The 15,823-nt window shown below is 38.1% G+C and overlaps 1 protein-coding gene and 1 pseudogene across 4 annotated transcripts; both read left to right on the top strand.

Moving 5' to 3' along the window:
- The first annotated feature begins 4,864 nt into the window (after nucleotides 1-4,864).
- Nucleotides 4,865-10,926, top strand: LOC143849741 (octanoyltransferase LIP2p, chloroplastic-like). 4 transcript variants are annotated; one of them, XM_077358913.1, is made up of 5 exons: nucleotides 4,865-5,025; nucleotides 5,820-6,000; nucleotides 8,780-9,047; nucleotides 9,667-9,817; nucleotides 10,341-10,926. In XM_077358913.1, the coding sequence occupies exons 2-5, from the start codon at nucleotides 5,837-5,839 to the stop codon at nucleotides 10,673-10,675; spliced, it is 918 nt and encodes a 305-aa protein (XP_077215028.1). In that variant the 5' UTR covers nucleotides 4,865-5,025; nucleotides 5,820-5,836; the 3' UTR covers nucleotides 10,676-10,926. The 4 variants fall into 4 exon arrangements, with proteins under 4 accessions (XP_077215028.1, XP_077215029.1, XP_077215027.1 ...); XM_077358914.1 differs by having other exon boundaries at nucleotides 4,867-5,025; nucleotides 5,823-6,000; XM_077358912.1 differs by having other exon boundaries at nucleotides 4,867-5,025; nucleotides 5,761-6,000.
- Nucleotides 10,927-11,236: 310 nt separating this feature from the next.
- Nucleotides 11,237-12,814, top strand: LOC143849740 (pentatricopeptide repeat-containing protein At2g15690, mitochondrial pseudogene; annotated as a pseudogene).
- The last annotated feature ends 3,009 nt before the right edge of the window (nucleotides 12,815-15,823 follow it).

The following is a 15,823-nucleotide window of genomic DNA, read 5'->3' as shown; positions in this document are numbered from 1 at the left end:
GGAATGATAGATGCAAGGGCTCTATTTATGCAAGGGCCGGAGAAGGGCCCTTGAATAGATCCACGTCATTTTCAAAGTCGGTTGAGAAATTGAATTTGGTTGCACTTAATGACGTGGATCTATTCAAGGGCCCTTCTTTAACCCTTGCATAAAGAGGGCCCTTGCATCTATCATTCCTCTTGTTATTATGATGCTTTCGTATAGCTGATGCTTTCTTATGGATATCGACTTTTTCTTGGTTCCTTATGGATGATATGTGATTGATTTTAATTGTGCTTTGTTCTATTTAAATCATTACATTGTTGAACATTATTATCTGTTTTAGTAGGCAACTATTTTGCCTTTTACACTGACACTTCTTTTCATGTGGGCTGTCTAATCTATGTCCATAGTTATTTAAATAATTATTAAAAAAGTAAGTTCAAGATATATTGATGCAATAACTAATTAAGCTTGATTTGGCTAATGGGTCGAACTTCTTTCTATATTTATCTTGATTACCATGATGTATAATAACTTAGCAAGTATTGTGCTTAATTGTGTTGCTCCATGAAGCACGGGTGCGGTTACGACACGGGTACGGGGTGCGGTTACGACACGGGTACGTGGGTACGTGATTTTCCAAAAAACCTGGGTGTGGGTACGTTCGGGTACGCTGAATATAATAATATATTTTAATATTTTATTATATATTTATAAAAAATTTAAAAATAATAATTAGAGAGCAATCAAATAACAATAACATCACCAAAATGAGAAATTCGAATATTACTCTTCATTTCATAAGTGATTAAGTTCCATAATATGAGGCATTAATGCATCATTCATTAGAAAAAAAAGTCTTAGAGACTAAATTATGAGATTTTTTATACCAGACTTTTGGGATTTAATAATGTTTGGACATGATAGATTTTTTGAATTTTTAAAATTTGAAAAATACCTCACCGTTTGGAAGTTAAGAAAGTTAAAATTTTAACCCGACCCTTTTTCTTCGGATTTTATACTAGAACAGGAGAGTTGACTTTTTTCCCTTCTAGATTTAGGTCTTGAAACTATTTTTAATAAATCCAAATTGGGGGTATTCCATTATTTACATGTAAATCTTAAGTAAATGGACATTTACTTAAATGGTTTAAATGTAAATACTAAGTACAGGAGAGGGGAGAGAATAAGCACAGGAAGGATTTAAACCAGAGAAGAGAAGCAGGAGGTGTCGGGTACGCGTGGGTGCCTTCTCGACACGCACCCAACAACCAAAATTGGGAGTTTTTTAAAAAACAAATTGGGGTACGTACTCGGGGCGTACCCGAATGTATCCGCATCCCATGCGTGTCGGGTACAGGTACGGGAGCTCCGGGAGAGTACCCGTGCTTCCTAGGATTTACCTAAATTTTATTAGTCCAATCTGCATATATTGTAGGTCGTACCCATTCTTCTGAAAGAGTGACGACCGTGGTTATAAATTTTCACCGAAATTGATACAAAACGACCAAAAAAACATATCAGTTTTGGTAAGATATTTCAATGAAAATCCTATAAAATTCATGAAAACATATGCAAACAATGGAAATTTAAGATGGTACTTTTAGTGAATGCTCATTAAATATTTATTTTATTTAAAATTTAATAATAATTAATTTATATTAAAAAACTTAAAATATCAGAAGATTTGACAAACTGAAATTTTGGGTGTCTTGGAAGGGCAAAAGGGATACCAAAAGGTGCTTTGTTTGGAATTGATTTCTGCTCGAAGGAATATAGATTCCCATTTCTTTACTTTCCCTTTTCTCAAGTCACTAGGGGTCTGAAAGGAATATAGACTCCCATTTCTTTACTTTCCCTTTTCTCGTGATGTGAGAGGAAAGTCCACGAGTACAAAACAGTTTGCATTTGGAAATTTACAGTCGACAAGGAATGCTTGTGAATAGTAAATGCAACCAAACAGGAAATGGAAAATGTGTCCTTTTACTTTGATTTTCCCACTTCTTGGTGCATCCAAAGGGACTCTAGAAGAAAAAGGGAGTACTAGGAAAAGGGAAATGGGGAGCTGTGGACGAGTGCAACAAATCTTTCTTCAGCAGATAGATGTAAGAGTGCTAACGATCTTTCTTCAGGTGATGGATTTGGGCTGGCTAAGTATTGTTGTGCTTCTAAAGCTCTTATTTCCATTGATAAAAATGCAAGTTTTGCCGAGGCCTCGCCTAAGCTTGATCTTGATTGATGTGAGAAGGCTAATGATTTCTCATCTCATAAGCAATCTTCAGGCTGTAATTTATCTGTTTTTGCTCCAAAAATTATCTTCAAAAGTATGTCACATGTGTAGTCATAGTCGTTTTTGTTCACGAAGAGGAGATTGTCTTGCTACTTGCTAGTTGAATTTTTCAGGAGACATGTAAACAGCACGAATTACAGATCACCATCATATTTCAATCTAGCGATGATCTGTGTGTTTGGATTTTAGACATAAAAGAAAGCAGAAAAGAAAGGCCACTTAGACTGTACTTAATGATTGAATAGCTACTTTTAGAGACCTGAGCCCTTCTCCCTCAAACTTCTCACTTCTCACTTCTCCTCTTTATCTCTCCTTGCAAAATTCTCTCCTCCCTCCCTCCATCTTCTCCTTTCCAATTAACTCTCTTTCTGCAAAACAGTCTCCTCCCTCTCTCTCTCTCTCCTCCTCTCTCTTCAAAACAATCTCCACATGTTTGCTATCGTTTCTCATTGTTTTGGTTCATTGCTGGAAAACTAATTTGAAGTTGCTCATTGTTAGAAAATGGTGGTGTTAAGAAATAAGATATCGAGGGATGATTAATCTTGGGTTGTATATTATACTGAAGCTTGTTGTATGAACATGTAGGAGGATTTGGGACCCTGATATGCCCCGAATGGTGACTATTCAGTCTTCAGTTATATTACTTTATCTTCAACAGAGTATTTTGAATTTGAACCTTGTATAAACCGGACGGCAGTTTGGCATATTCTCTCAGGCCCTGCTTGTTTTGGATTTTCAACCCCGAGCCAAAATCAGGTTAGACCCATCGGGTTTGGGTTGGGCTCGACCCAAGTTGCATCCCTAGATCTGGTACGAGCATGTCGTCCCCGAAAAAGGATTAAGGTTGAAGGGAGTCACATCCTCGACATTTCCTTCTCCCATATAGACTTACATGCAAATGGTTAAGCTAACTCTTTCATAAAAAATCTTGAGCGGTGATGAATTCGCCCCAATGATAAATTGGCCCCCCTTGTCGGTTGTGAAGCCGCAACCAGTACCAGTACCACACAGCTCTCTCTCTCTTTCTTTCTCTCTCTCTCTCTCTCTCTCTCTCTCTCTCTCACACACACCTTTGGTTAGCCTAGCACGTGAATTATTTAGATGTTTGAAGGAGGTAGGCCCAACCTCTTCAAAGATAGGCCTCACCTGTGCTTGAGCCCACCTGGTTTGAAGATCCAAACCATTCGGTTGTTGGGCCCAGCATAAATAGGCTTTCCCATAAAATCATCTCCATAGGATGATCCAAACCTTCCAATCAGCCTCTACAAATCGAAGAGTTAGGATTCATAATATGGAGACAATTTTGGGGGAGAGGCCGATTTACATTAGGGCAATCCAATGAAAGGTTCAGATATTGGAATAATGTATGTCATAATGAATTTTCTAATAAATATGTGTTATATAGTGTTTGTACGTAGATGCACATTTTAATAAAAAAAGAAAAAAAAGTGGGGTCCAACTTGTTAAAATATCTAAACCGTTCAATTGTCAGGCCCAACGTAAAAATGCTGCCCAACGTAAATCATATCCGTTGGATGATCTAACTCTTCGATCTACAGAGATTTCTATATGATATAGTTTATCTACAATTTAGAGAGTTAGGATCATCCAATGGAGATGATTTTTGGGGCACAATCTAGAATCATTGGGGTCCAACAACTGAATGGTTTGAATCTTCGAACAAGGCGGACTTCATTGTTTTTTTTTTTTTTCCTCCAAAATATAGGCTGCCCTGTGAATGGACGTAATGTGCACTGGGCCCACCTATTATATGGCACTTCATACATCATATAACACATAATTCTTTAGAAAATTCTCTGGGCCACTTTGTTTGAAGATCCAAACCGTTCATTTGTTGACCCTCAACAATAGATAGGTTGTACTCCAAAAATCATCCCCGTCGGATGATCAAACCCTCCAGTCTAATACAACGACACCTCAGTTGGGTGGGGCCTACCTTATTCAAAGATCTAAACAATTCAGTTGTTCGGCATTGCGAATTGTCCATATTGCCTTTGGTCGAACTCTCATCAGATGATCTAGATCTCTGTTCAAGGATGATGAAAAATATCTTTTAAGATGTCTTCCTGCTGTTTATTTTTGAATGGTCTCGATCACTTAAGAACATATGCCATATGTGCACTTAGTAATTGGCCTTCTCTTCTATAAAGGTGAGACAGTCTTAAAAGTTACAACTCTGTCCCATTTTTATAGGGGAATGTTATCAGCACTACCATATTTTGATGATCGCACTCCTTATTTTATTAAAAAGTAAGGTATGGGTCGCACCATAGGATGGTCTAAACCGTCCAGTAGCAAGGCCACAGCCTAAATAGGTTGCGTACCAAAAATCATTTCCATAGGTTGATCCTAACCCTCCGATCTATAGAGGCACTGAATCATAGAGGATCGATCATAACCCTCAATAGATCGGAGGGTTAGGATCAACTTATGGAAATGATTTTGGGGGAGGGGCAACCTATTTAGGCTGTGGCCCTTCTAATGGACGGTTTGGATCATCCTATGGTGAGGGCCATACTTAAAAAGTAAGCACTGCGATCATCAAAATATGGTAGTGCTGATAACATTTTCCTTTTTGTAACAGACTAACAGATGATCCCTAGGTAATAACGGGACCAAAAATAAAGCTCAAAGCTATTAACCAACGACCTCGCCACATCTGTCGTGTACTCGTGTCCGAACCCTTCCTCGCTCGTGATTTTCTTTTCTTCGATTCTCTCTTCGAGTTTATGGTAAGATCTCTTAACTGTGCTCTTTAATAACGAGGCATTTCATTTACCATTTGGGGTTTCAAGCAGGAGATTGTTTTGTTGGCTCAAATTTGTTTATGCACGTATAGTGTTTGGTACAATGTCTAATAGAGATTGCCTATGCTTTTGGTTCTTTGTTCCATTCGACTTCGACAAAATTTTCAAATTAAGTGGTGAAATGTAGTGAGTTAATGCCTCAATTTCCAATATTTTCTAGTGGGTTATCTTGAATCAGTTTAAATTGTTTGTCTGGGTGTAGTAATTTTGGTAACACTGGCCTTAGTTTTTAGTTTGCTGTAAGGAAGTGCTTCAATTTCTAATTTACTCATGACTGGCTATCTTAGAAGACTTTACTTGTTGTTGAAGTATAAATGATTAAATAACACCAACTCTAACAGCATAAGCTTTTGGAGTAATTAGTTGTTTCACATTGCTGTCCATCTGTAATGACTCTGAGTATGAAATCAGTTAATAGATGCATTGCTGCCTTTGATGAGTGTTGGCATAGGACACCAAAAGGCCATATGATCAGGCTTTAAAAACTTCAAAATACAGCATTCTAGATTTGTTTTCGGACTGAAAGACAATGTCCACAACCCAAAATTTCTGGATGTGAAATTAATTCAACAAAACAGTTTTTGTTTCACAGTTTTGGGAAGATTTCGACATGGATTTCTCATGCTGTTGATTGTTTTCTAATGTCCTTTTCATGCCCAGATGGGTGGATTTTGGCTTAGGATTGGATGTATTTAAAATTGTCATTTTCATTCCTTAAGAAGCAGCTCAATGAGATATGATGATTCTTGCAACGCCTGGATTTACTTCACTATCTCCGACGAGTGGGATTTCGAAGAAAGCAGATCAATCATACTATTGGATGGCAGTATCCAAGATTGATCAAGTTTCTAGTTTTGAGGCTCGAGAACCTGCTCTGAAAAGTCATCATGGAGGGAGGAGGTTAGATATATTTACTTGTTATGGGAATGGTTTTTAGAACTCGCTTTGATTGTTTACTTCTTGTTACCTCATGCTACATGGTTTGATTTTTTGAAGGCTATGATTGTTTACTTCATGCTAATGGGAATGGTTTGATTGTTTGAATTTATCGTGGTTCTTTTCATCCCTATTTTTTCCGGTTACAGTTTGCAATCTGTCATGTTTATTTTCATGCATGTTGCTACACTGGTATTTCTTGTTAATGAGGAAAATTTTCAAAATCCTTCCTGATCGTTTGCCTCATGTACTTTGTTTTGTTGGTTAGAAATCTATTGTAGTTCATAAAGTCCCTGTTGTTGCATATTAAAATTGCCATCTGTCACGTGTTAGGGAAGGAAGAGTTTATGAAACAAATTTGTCTTAGACTATTTCAGAGAGTTTAACTTTCTCATGGTAGTTGGTTGTCTTAATTTGGTCTCATTTCTTTTCTTAGATTGTAATTCATAGAGTTTAAAAAAAAATTGGTACGTGCCTCAACTCCAAACATCATATCAAGCTCTATCATTATATGGGGTTCATGTTTCTGATGCCATCAGTTCACAAAATTGGAACTACTCTGACTATTTTTCAAAAATGATAACTTTGTTAGATGAAATAGAAACAGCATTACAAGATTATATCATCAAGCAACATCTTTCCATAATACAACTCTGTTCTACTTGCACCCGATTTTAGTAACCTATCTACATTCGTATCTGCACTTCTACGAACATGAAAGCCGTCCTCTACCACTCCTCTCATCTTTCCTTTTCATCTCGTTTACGTATTGACCGAACCTCCATGGACATCCATCCGCTTTCAGCCAAGTAATCACATTCGATGAGTCACTGTCAATCAAAATTCAGAAGTCTACCCACCAATTCCTGAGTAATATCTCTTGAGAGTATCCTATTGCCTCTTTACTGCATAACACACAATTGATTTGACCATTAACTTTCCTCTTGGATCTGGCATCTCAAAAAATGATTTGACCATTAACTTTCCTCATGGATCTGGCACCCATACTCTTTGATCTTTTCACACCCGTGAAACACAGCACTCTTCTAGAATGCATAACAAATTAATCAAGCTGTTAATTTCAGACTCTTTTGGGTTTCTATACATGACAAACCCCAAACTACTCTCCCACCGACCCTTCATAATATTCTGAAATTTTGGCTTCTTTATTTTTTAACTGACCTAAAAAACTCAGGAATGGTTGGCTTAATGGGACCTTTCCTAACCAAACATCTACCTGAAACCTCACTCTTTTCCCATCAGTAACGACTTTCCTCCATAGATCTTCGCTCTCCTCTCCAAACTTCGGAGTCACTTCCCAAGGAATGCCTTATTCTTTAATATCAGAATTCCCATTCTCAACCCTCCAACCTTCTTTTCTTTACAATCCACCTCCCACTTGGTTAAGTGTTTTAGCCTCCTGCCTTCTCCATTTCCTTTCCATAGGAAATTCCTTCGAATCTTTTCCATTTTCTTCATCACACCCACCGGAAGCTTAAAGAGGGACGTACTATATCAGAAGGTTTGACAGTACTGCAACAACACCACCATCACCCACCCACAATCCGTCTCTCTTGCAACCAGCCATCAAACTCTTACTCAATGACTATTTAATGTGTCTTCTCAACCTGCTATCTACTCAGATGGGAAGTAGAATGGAAACCTTTGTGACATTTGGAGACACCAACAAAAGTCTGATACAACCTGCTATGTGTATAGTGGGATGCACAACTGAAAACCACATGTGAACATAACAGAGAGCTGAAGCTGGTGAAAAATTTGGCCATTTGAGTTCTACTTTGAAGAGACAAATGCTTTTTGTTATTCAAACTGATGGATGGCTTGCCAACAAGATGGGGCCCTAACAAATGGAAAAGGAATTGTTGTTGTTGTTTATTGATTTGTAGATCTAATTAAATCATTCTAAGCCTATTTCAAGTCATCAGTATAAATTTCATAAATGGTATCAGCTGAAGGTTTAACCATTTTTCAAAACTAACGTTTTTGTTAAGCATAAGCAATCTGCGTTAGATGGTTTTTTTAGGAGAAACTCCTCTGAAAAGGATAGGGTAAACTTGAATAAGATAAAGGGAATTCCAGGAGTTGTATAATTATAGATTATATTTTTCCTTCACTATGTTAGTGCCAAAACTGTTCCCTAGATAACCGCACTTTAGCATTTACTACATTGATCTTGCATTTTGTCCTTCATTCGTCAAAGTAAGCATCTTCAATCTCAGTATACTCATGTACTGGCTTCTATAACAAATGTACACATGATTTTGGTAATAATCTAGATTAGCACTTTTAATTACTAAATTTTACACCTTTTAAAATGTCTGCTTCTGATGGTTTGATGATAGTGCCTCACTGCATTGTACTATAAAGCTCTAGGAATGTATACAGTATCAATTTTGTAGAACTTTTGTGGGGCATGAGGAGATGATGGTGCGGTTTTTCCAGTATGACGATGAATGGTTTGGAAGTTTTGGATCTGGGTCCCAAATTTGCTACTTCCTTTATCAATTAGAAATTTATGAATGTAAAGGTTTCTGCCCATTATTTTTTCAATTGCCTTTGCATGTCTTGTCCTTTTAATGACACAATAATTTGCTTTAAACACCTGCGACACATGTGGGCTTGGCTCCTCCTTCTTGAGGAAGATTGATTTTTTGCCCAACTGCTGCTTTGGTTCTGACTTTTGTCACACAATAACAATAACCACCTACCATTTAATGAGTAGGAGGTGTGAGTGCTTTGATCTGTGCAAGAAACTTGTTCCTTATGGGGATGCTTGGTCGTGGCAAAAATCTATAGTAGGGAGGCGAAAGATTTTGATGGAAACAGATGAAGATCATTCCGACATGTTAATTCTTCTACAACACCCTCCTGTTTACACTTTGGGTGCTGGTAGTTCGGAGAAATTCCTGAATTTTGAGCTAAAAGATGCTCCTTATGATGTTTTTCGGACTGACCGTGGTGGAGAAGTTACATATCACGGTCCTGGGCAGGTAATCATTCTACTGTAACATGACATAGTTGGAAAACCCATCTGTGATGTCAGCAGATATGCATCTCATGCTTCAACATAATATGTTTTCCCTCTGATTATTTATTTTGTCATTCTTTGGTGTAACTTGTAGCCAACATCTATTGGCTGCACCTGGAATGACAGAACGGTTCAGCTGGATGCACTCACTTGTGCTATCATCTTGTAGCTCTGTGTAGCTGGATGCACTCACATTTATGACTTATCATCGTAATTTTTTCTGATTTTCTACTGCTTGTGAGACTGATACGAAGATCACTCTGCGTAGAACTGCAAACCTATAATTTAGTTGACACTTTGAATTTATTGCAGACACGCGTGTCGACAGGTGTAAATGTACTGCTAGAAGTGTCCTACTTAATGTGGGCATTTAGAGATGTTTTCTTTCCGAGTCAAGTGTGAAATACTATTTTAACATCGATTGTATTATTAATTATTATTTGATTAATACTTGATCAAAAAATTTATTATTTGATTAATATTTGTCGTTATCCCCCCCCCCCCCCTCTCTCTCATGCCAAAAAAAATAAAAATTAAACAAATCTTCTTCTAATGTTAATTAATTGTACGTTGGTTTTTAGCTCATTATGTACCCGATCATCAATCTGCGGTATCACAAGATGGATCTCCATTGGTACCTTAGGTCACTAGAGGAGGTGGTTATCCGGGTTCTTTCATCAACATTCTCTATCGAGGCTTCACGGCTGGAGGGTCTTACTGGAGTTTGGGTTGGTATGCCCCTTCTATCTTGCATGGGTCTATGCATGCGGATTACTATTACTTTGCATGCTCATATTATTGCTTCTTTTTCCAGTCTCTAGGATTCTGGAAGTTTTCAGAAAAGTAACCACGATACTTGGGCACATTTGCATGAAAATTTGTCAAGGGAATTTGCAGAGGACCCTGTGTTTTCTTCATTAAACAATGCACCAATCGTGATGCCATTAAAGCAAACTGCAATGTCATTTGCTACTCTTTCTTTTTTCGAAAAATGTCATTTACTACTCTTTGAAGTTTGAACTGACATTCTTCGTTTGATATCCACTAGATGAAGAAAGTACAATCAATATCAGTGCTTGATAAACATATTTCCATTTCTTAATAATCTTCCCTTAAATTGCCAATATACAATTAGTTTCAGTAAGAGATTCACTAGTAGGATCAATCTCTGGTTGCCTGTCAAGACAAGAAAAACTATAGTATATACAATTAGTATTCCTTCTTCTGTTTCTGATCTTGTTTTTTTTTTCTTCAGGCAACCAGAAGGTAGCTGCCATTGGGGTCCGGGCTTCTCGGTGGATAGCATATCATGGACTAGCACTGAACGTCACCACAGATCTTACTCCCTTTCAACACATAGTCCCGTGCGGCATAAGGGACCGCAAGGTTGGAAGCATTAGTGGACTTTTGGGAGAATACTCTGATGTCATAACTAAAGACACAGTTCATAAACAAGCTTGTCAGCTAATGGATATTACTCATGAATCCTTGCTCAAGGAATTCTCTGAAGTTTTCCAGCTTAGTCTCCAACACAAACCCATCTCAGACTCGGACTTTCTAGAGAAAATACCATTGAGCTCGCTCACATGAAAGACACTTACCAATCAAGAAATAACCACAGGCTGGGATCGTCTTGGAAAAGGACACGAATTCTCCAATTAATTTGGGAAAACCCCAATGAACAGCCAGGATTGTCTAATGGGTGATGGTCACTATTACTAACCATGCTGTGGTAGCACATATATCATGTATTGTCTGTTTTGTTGATTCAGTTCATCTAATATCTGTTCATTTCATATTGGGGGCTTTGGTAATTTTAGTTCACTGATGCTGTTCATTAATTCGTATTGTGTCTTCTGTCTGTTTTATTTTGGCAATTTCACTCAGTACTGTACCTTTTTTTTTTTTTTTTTTGAAAAGGTAATCATTACTGTACCTTAGATCAATGCTGTTTTGATTATTTCAGTTCAGAAAGCCCATAACATACTGGGGGTATTTTGGTACTTTAAGAGGCTATTGCACCTACGATCAGTGTTATTTTGGTGGATTCATGGTTAGTATAATGTACCTTATAGCAGGGGTACTTTGGTAATTCAGTTCATAACTGCACCTTTTGGCTTTGATATTTTTCTCAACGGTCTTCCTCCTCTATGGATAAGATATCTCTTCTATGTGTCTCTCTCTCTATAGTCTTTTGTTCTTCTGCAAAGCAGAAAAATCACCACTTAGAATACAATGATTCAAGGGGCTCTAAGGTCCACTTTTATGAATTTCTGTTCACTTTCCAAGGCAGGAAATTCAGATTTATACCCATTTGATCTCTCTTGTTTCTCGAAGAATGGTTTGAGTTTCAATCGCTGTAATGATTCTTCTCAGAAACTAGTAGCAATGGCTGTTGGGCACACTGATGCCAAATTTTTAAACCACTTTGATGGTTTCAAGAAGGATTATGAAACTAACAAGAGAGTTTTCAGAGCTGTCTTTAGATGTTCTCGTCAAGAAGTCGCATATCTAACTGATAGTAATCAGTCGAGGTCGGATTTGGAGAAATTATGCAGAGAAGGAAAGGTTAAAGAAGCTCTAGAAATCATGGATGATATGGAAAAAAGTGGCCTTTCTATTGATAATGGCAGCCTCATTTTGCTACTGAAAGCGTGCGAGGATTTAAAGTTGTTGGAAGTTGGAAAAAGGGTCCATGATCATATAATGAGATCTCCATCCAAACCCAATGTTGTAATCTCTAACAAATTAGTACAGATGTACTGTGAATTGGGATGTACTGATAATGCTCACCTCGTGTTTGAGGAAATGCCCGACCGGAATCTGGAATCGTGGAATTCGATTCTGCTTGGCTTTGCACGGAATGGGCGAGGGGAAGATGCTCTGAGAATCTTTAATCAGATGAAAAGGGATGGATTACAACCCAATGGATATACTTTTTCAGGAGTTCTGATAGCTTGTAGAAACTCGGGAGCAGTGGAGGAAGGATGTAGGTATTTTCAATCGATGAGCAAGGATTATGGAATTGTTCCGTCAATGGAGCATTATGCAAGCGTCGTCGATATTCTTGGAAGATCTGGGAAGGTTGGGGAAGCTAAGGAGTTCATACGAAAGATGCCGATTGAACCGAGCCCGCTCATATGGGAGACATTGAGTAATTACTCTAAGATAGGAGTAAAAGAAAGATTATCTCAATTGGGTCTTTCTAAATCTTCTACAAATCTGAAATTAAGTCATGGAAGGGTGAAGAGCAAGTCGAATCAGAACCCGGAGAGCCTGAATCCTAATAAGAGTGAGGCCTACAAAAAGCTGAGGGAGTTGAATAAGGAGATGAAGGATGCTGGTTATGTTCCAGACACAAGGTATGTGCTTCATGACATTGATGAAGAAGCGAAAGAGAAGGCATTGCTTTATCATAGTGAGAGGCTGGCGATTGCTTACGGGCTGATCAGTACTCCAGCAGGGACAACCCTAAGAATCATGAAGAATCTTAGGATTTGTGGGGATTGCCATAACTTCATCAAGATCATGTCACAGGTCGTGGAGCGAGAGATTATCGTGAGAGATAACAAGAGGTTCCACCATTTCAAGGATGGCAAGTGTTCTTGTGGGGATTACTGGTAAGGGAATTGGTTGAGGTAAGTTGGATCATTTCCTTCCTGTAGAGCATATTACATTTTAGAATCTATTACAAAGTTACTCTTGAAATGAATCAAAGAAATCAAGCGAGGCCTAGAAAGAGAGGAAAAAAATCTAGATAAACAGTCATTAGAGCTGCTCTTAACACGAATCAAACCCAATTATCTTGTCAAAGGATAAGACGGATCATGCCCATCTTGGCCGTACATGTCTGGCTGCCGTCTGTTGATATGGACCATTCATCTGGTGGGTCTACTGCAGGGGATTGAGCGTTAAAAAATAACACAAATTGGACCGACAATTCTAGCCTTCAACTGATGGTCTTTGGTGGAAGCTAAAAAACAAAACTTAAGAACATACTAACCAGGCACGAACTAGATTGATAGGTTAGTTAGGCTGAGTCCTTCAACCCCTTGAAGATTAGATTCTTCACTCTTTTCCCCTTCAGCTGGTAAAGGAAACGAGTGTCTTAAAAATTTTATTTTGCACCCTCAGAAATACACAGAATGAGAAAGGTAACATGAGAATGTTAAGGCCCTCTTTGTTTTAGATTGCGACTACCGATTGTGAGCCCCAAGCCTGTTATTGGACTCAAAATTAGACGTAATTTTGAGTCCAATAATCGGTTTGGGTCTTCCAATCGGTTGTCAGAATCTAAAACGAACAGGGCCTTATTATTGGACTCAAAATTAAACTTAGTCCAATAATCGGTTTGGGCTTCATAATCAGTCACAATCTAAAACAAACAAGGCCTAACACCTTGTTCTTTTGAGATTGTGGTAACCGATTGTAGGCCCCAAACCGATTACAAGACTCAAAATGTATTTTTGGTTTGAGGCCTACAATCGGTTGCCACAATTGCCACAATCTGAAACGAACAGTGCCTAAATGTATTTTTGGCGATGTTTGTTTTGGCAATGTTTGAGAGCAATTAGTTTCAGATTTTGAGAACTGATTATGAGTCCAGCATTGACTATTGAACTCAAAATTAAGGCCATGTTAGGCAACCCTTGAAAAATATTCTATGGAATAATCGTGGGCCCAAGTGTGTGAGAGGAGGGAGAGGGAGAGACTTTAGTTGGTGGGAGTTGAGAGAACGTCAGCAATTCCTACAAAATAGTGAAAAAATAATACCTACTTAAAATTGGTATGTTGTTCTTCTGATTTTCGGAGATTTTGATGCTCTCATCACTCCCACCCTCTCAAGTTTCTCCCTCTCCACCCTAATCTCTAACAATTGGCTCCATCAACATTCCATGGAATATTATTTCAAGGATGCCACGCATGGCCTAAACATAATTTTAGTCCGATAATCAGTTTTGGACTCACAATCAGTTCTCAAAATCCAAAGAAAACAATGTCTTTGGATTTTGAGAAACGATTGTGAGTCCAAAATTACCATGTTTGGCTACTATGATTCTTTTTCCTGGAATGTTAGCTTACCCAATGGTGAGAGAGGGTGGGAGAGAGATAGACAGGAGAGGGTAAGAAAAGGCTGAGAAACAAAGAAACAAAAAACACCACCGAAAATATAATTTATTTTTTCCTTGTTTTTTACCCACTTCCCACCCTCTACTCATCGGTGATCTCTCAAGTCCGGCATCTGGAGTTAGGTTGTGTATAATTTATGTATACCCCAATAAAGCCCATCTTCAAAATTTCACCTATACTCAAGCCTGGCCTCTGGAGCTAGGTTGTGTAGGCTCAAGACTCAAGAGGCTCTGCCCAACCCTTAAACCATCCGTTCTGGTTCTACATTTGTTCGAATAAAATGCTTACCTAATTCCATGCCCTATACAAAATTTAAAACCTCTTTTGAGGAGCATAAGGTAGGTTAATGATGGTTCTGAACAATCCACCAAATTCCATAAGAGCAGAGCTACCTATCCAAGTGCCACAAGAAGTTAGCATTACGTATAGATAAATGAATGACACTTGCAAATATCCATTAAGGACCTTAAGGTGCTACAATTAGATCTAAAATTTATCATCCCTATTCAATCATTCCAATTGGCCCAATGCAGATGAAACACTTAATTGAAACTTTATAAATTTAAATTTTTGACACCTATTAAATATCTTATAAATGTAAATTGTGTTGCTATTACATATTTGTATGTATCTATATACTCCAAGTGCCACAACAGCTGAGGAAAGGAAAAGGAATTAATGAGATAGAAATAAGGTTAAAAAAAAAAAAAAACGAAAAAAGGCTTCTTTTATTAAATTCCTTTCACTATTTTTACATATAGAACAAGCTGATGGGTGTGATTTATAATTATGTGGGTGTGTGTATTGGTCCTCTTTCGTGTTTAAGGAGTGAGAGTATGATGTGTATACGCTGAGCTTTAGTCGAAATGTGCGGCCTTCAATACAATAACCCAATCTCACCCTTGACAACTATCACTTTTTTAGTTTTCTTTTACGCTAGAGTTTCGTTTGTCCCAAGCCCCAATCATATTCTTTTACTCTAGAGTTTCTTTTCCGCTGGCAGTGTCATTGTCCCCTGTCATTCCTTAAGGCTCTGTTCACTTGCGTTCCCGGGAAAGCAAATCCCCGGAAAACAGCCTCTTTTTTCCTTGACAAGACAGAATTCTGGTGTTCGCTTGCTTTCCTGAGAAAGTAACAAGCCTAGGTGGAAAATGTTAAATAATGACATGGAAATTGTAAAAAATGATGTGGAAATGTCTCTTTTCTCACAAGTGTGGGAAACCAAATTCCACTATTTTGGTCGGATTTGCTCTCCCGGAAAAACTAGTGAAAAAATGAGGGCAAGCAGTTTCTCGGGAAACCTTTTCCTGCACAGTTTCTGCGCACGTGAACAGGCGCGGGAAACCTTTTCCTACACAGTTTCCCTGAATTTCTGTTCCTAATACCACGTTAGATTCCCGAGAAACCTTTTCTTTTCCTTTCCCGAGAAAACAAGTGAACAGAGCCTTAAGATGAATTGGTGAATAAGGACTTACACTATATTCATGGGTCACCATAACGACGTTAGGCTTTAACGTATATGTCACATTTCCCATTTGACCTCTCTCTCTCTCTCTCTCTCTCTCTCTCTCTCTCCACACACACACAACAGTTGGTGGGCCCAACAGA

Source organism: Tasmannia lanceolata, unplaced genomic scaffold, assembly GCF_043159265.1.
Source record: "Tasmannia lanceolata isolate RefF3 unplaced genomic scaffold, GAP_Taslan_0.1 ptg000018l, whole genome shotgun sequence".
Taxonomy (NCBI): Eukaryota; Viridiplantae; Streptophyta; class Magnoliopsida; order Canellales; family Winteraceae; genus Tasmannia; species Tasmannia lanceolata.
The sequence above is the reverse complement of the archived record's forward strand: the minus strand, read 5'-3'. Positions and strand labels throughout refer to the sequence as shown.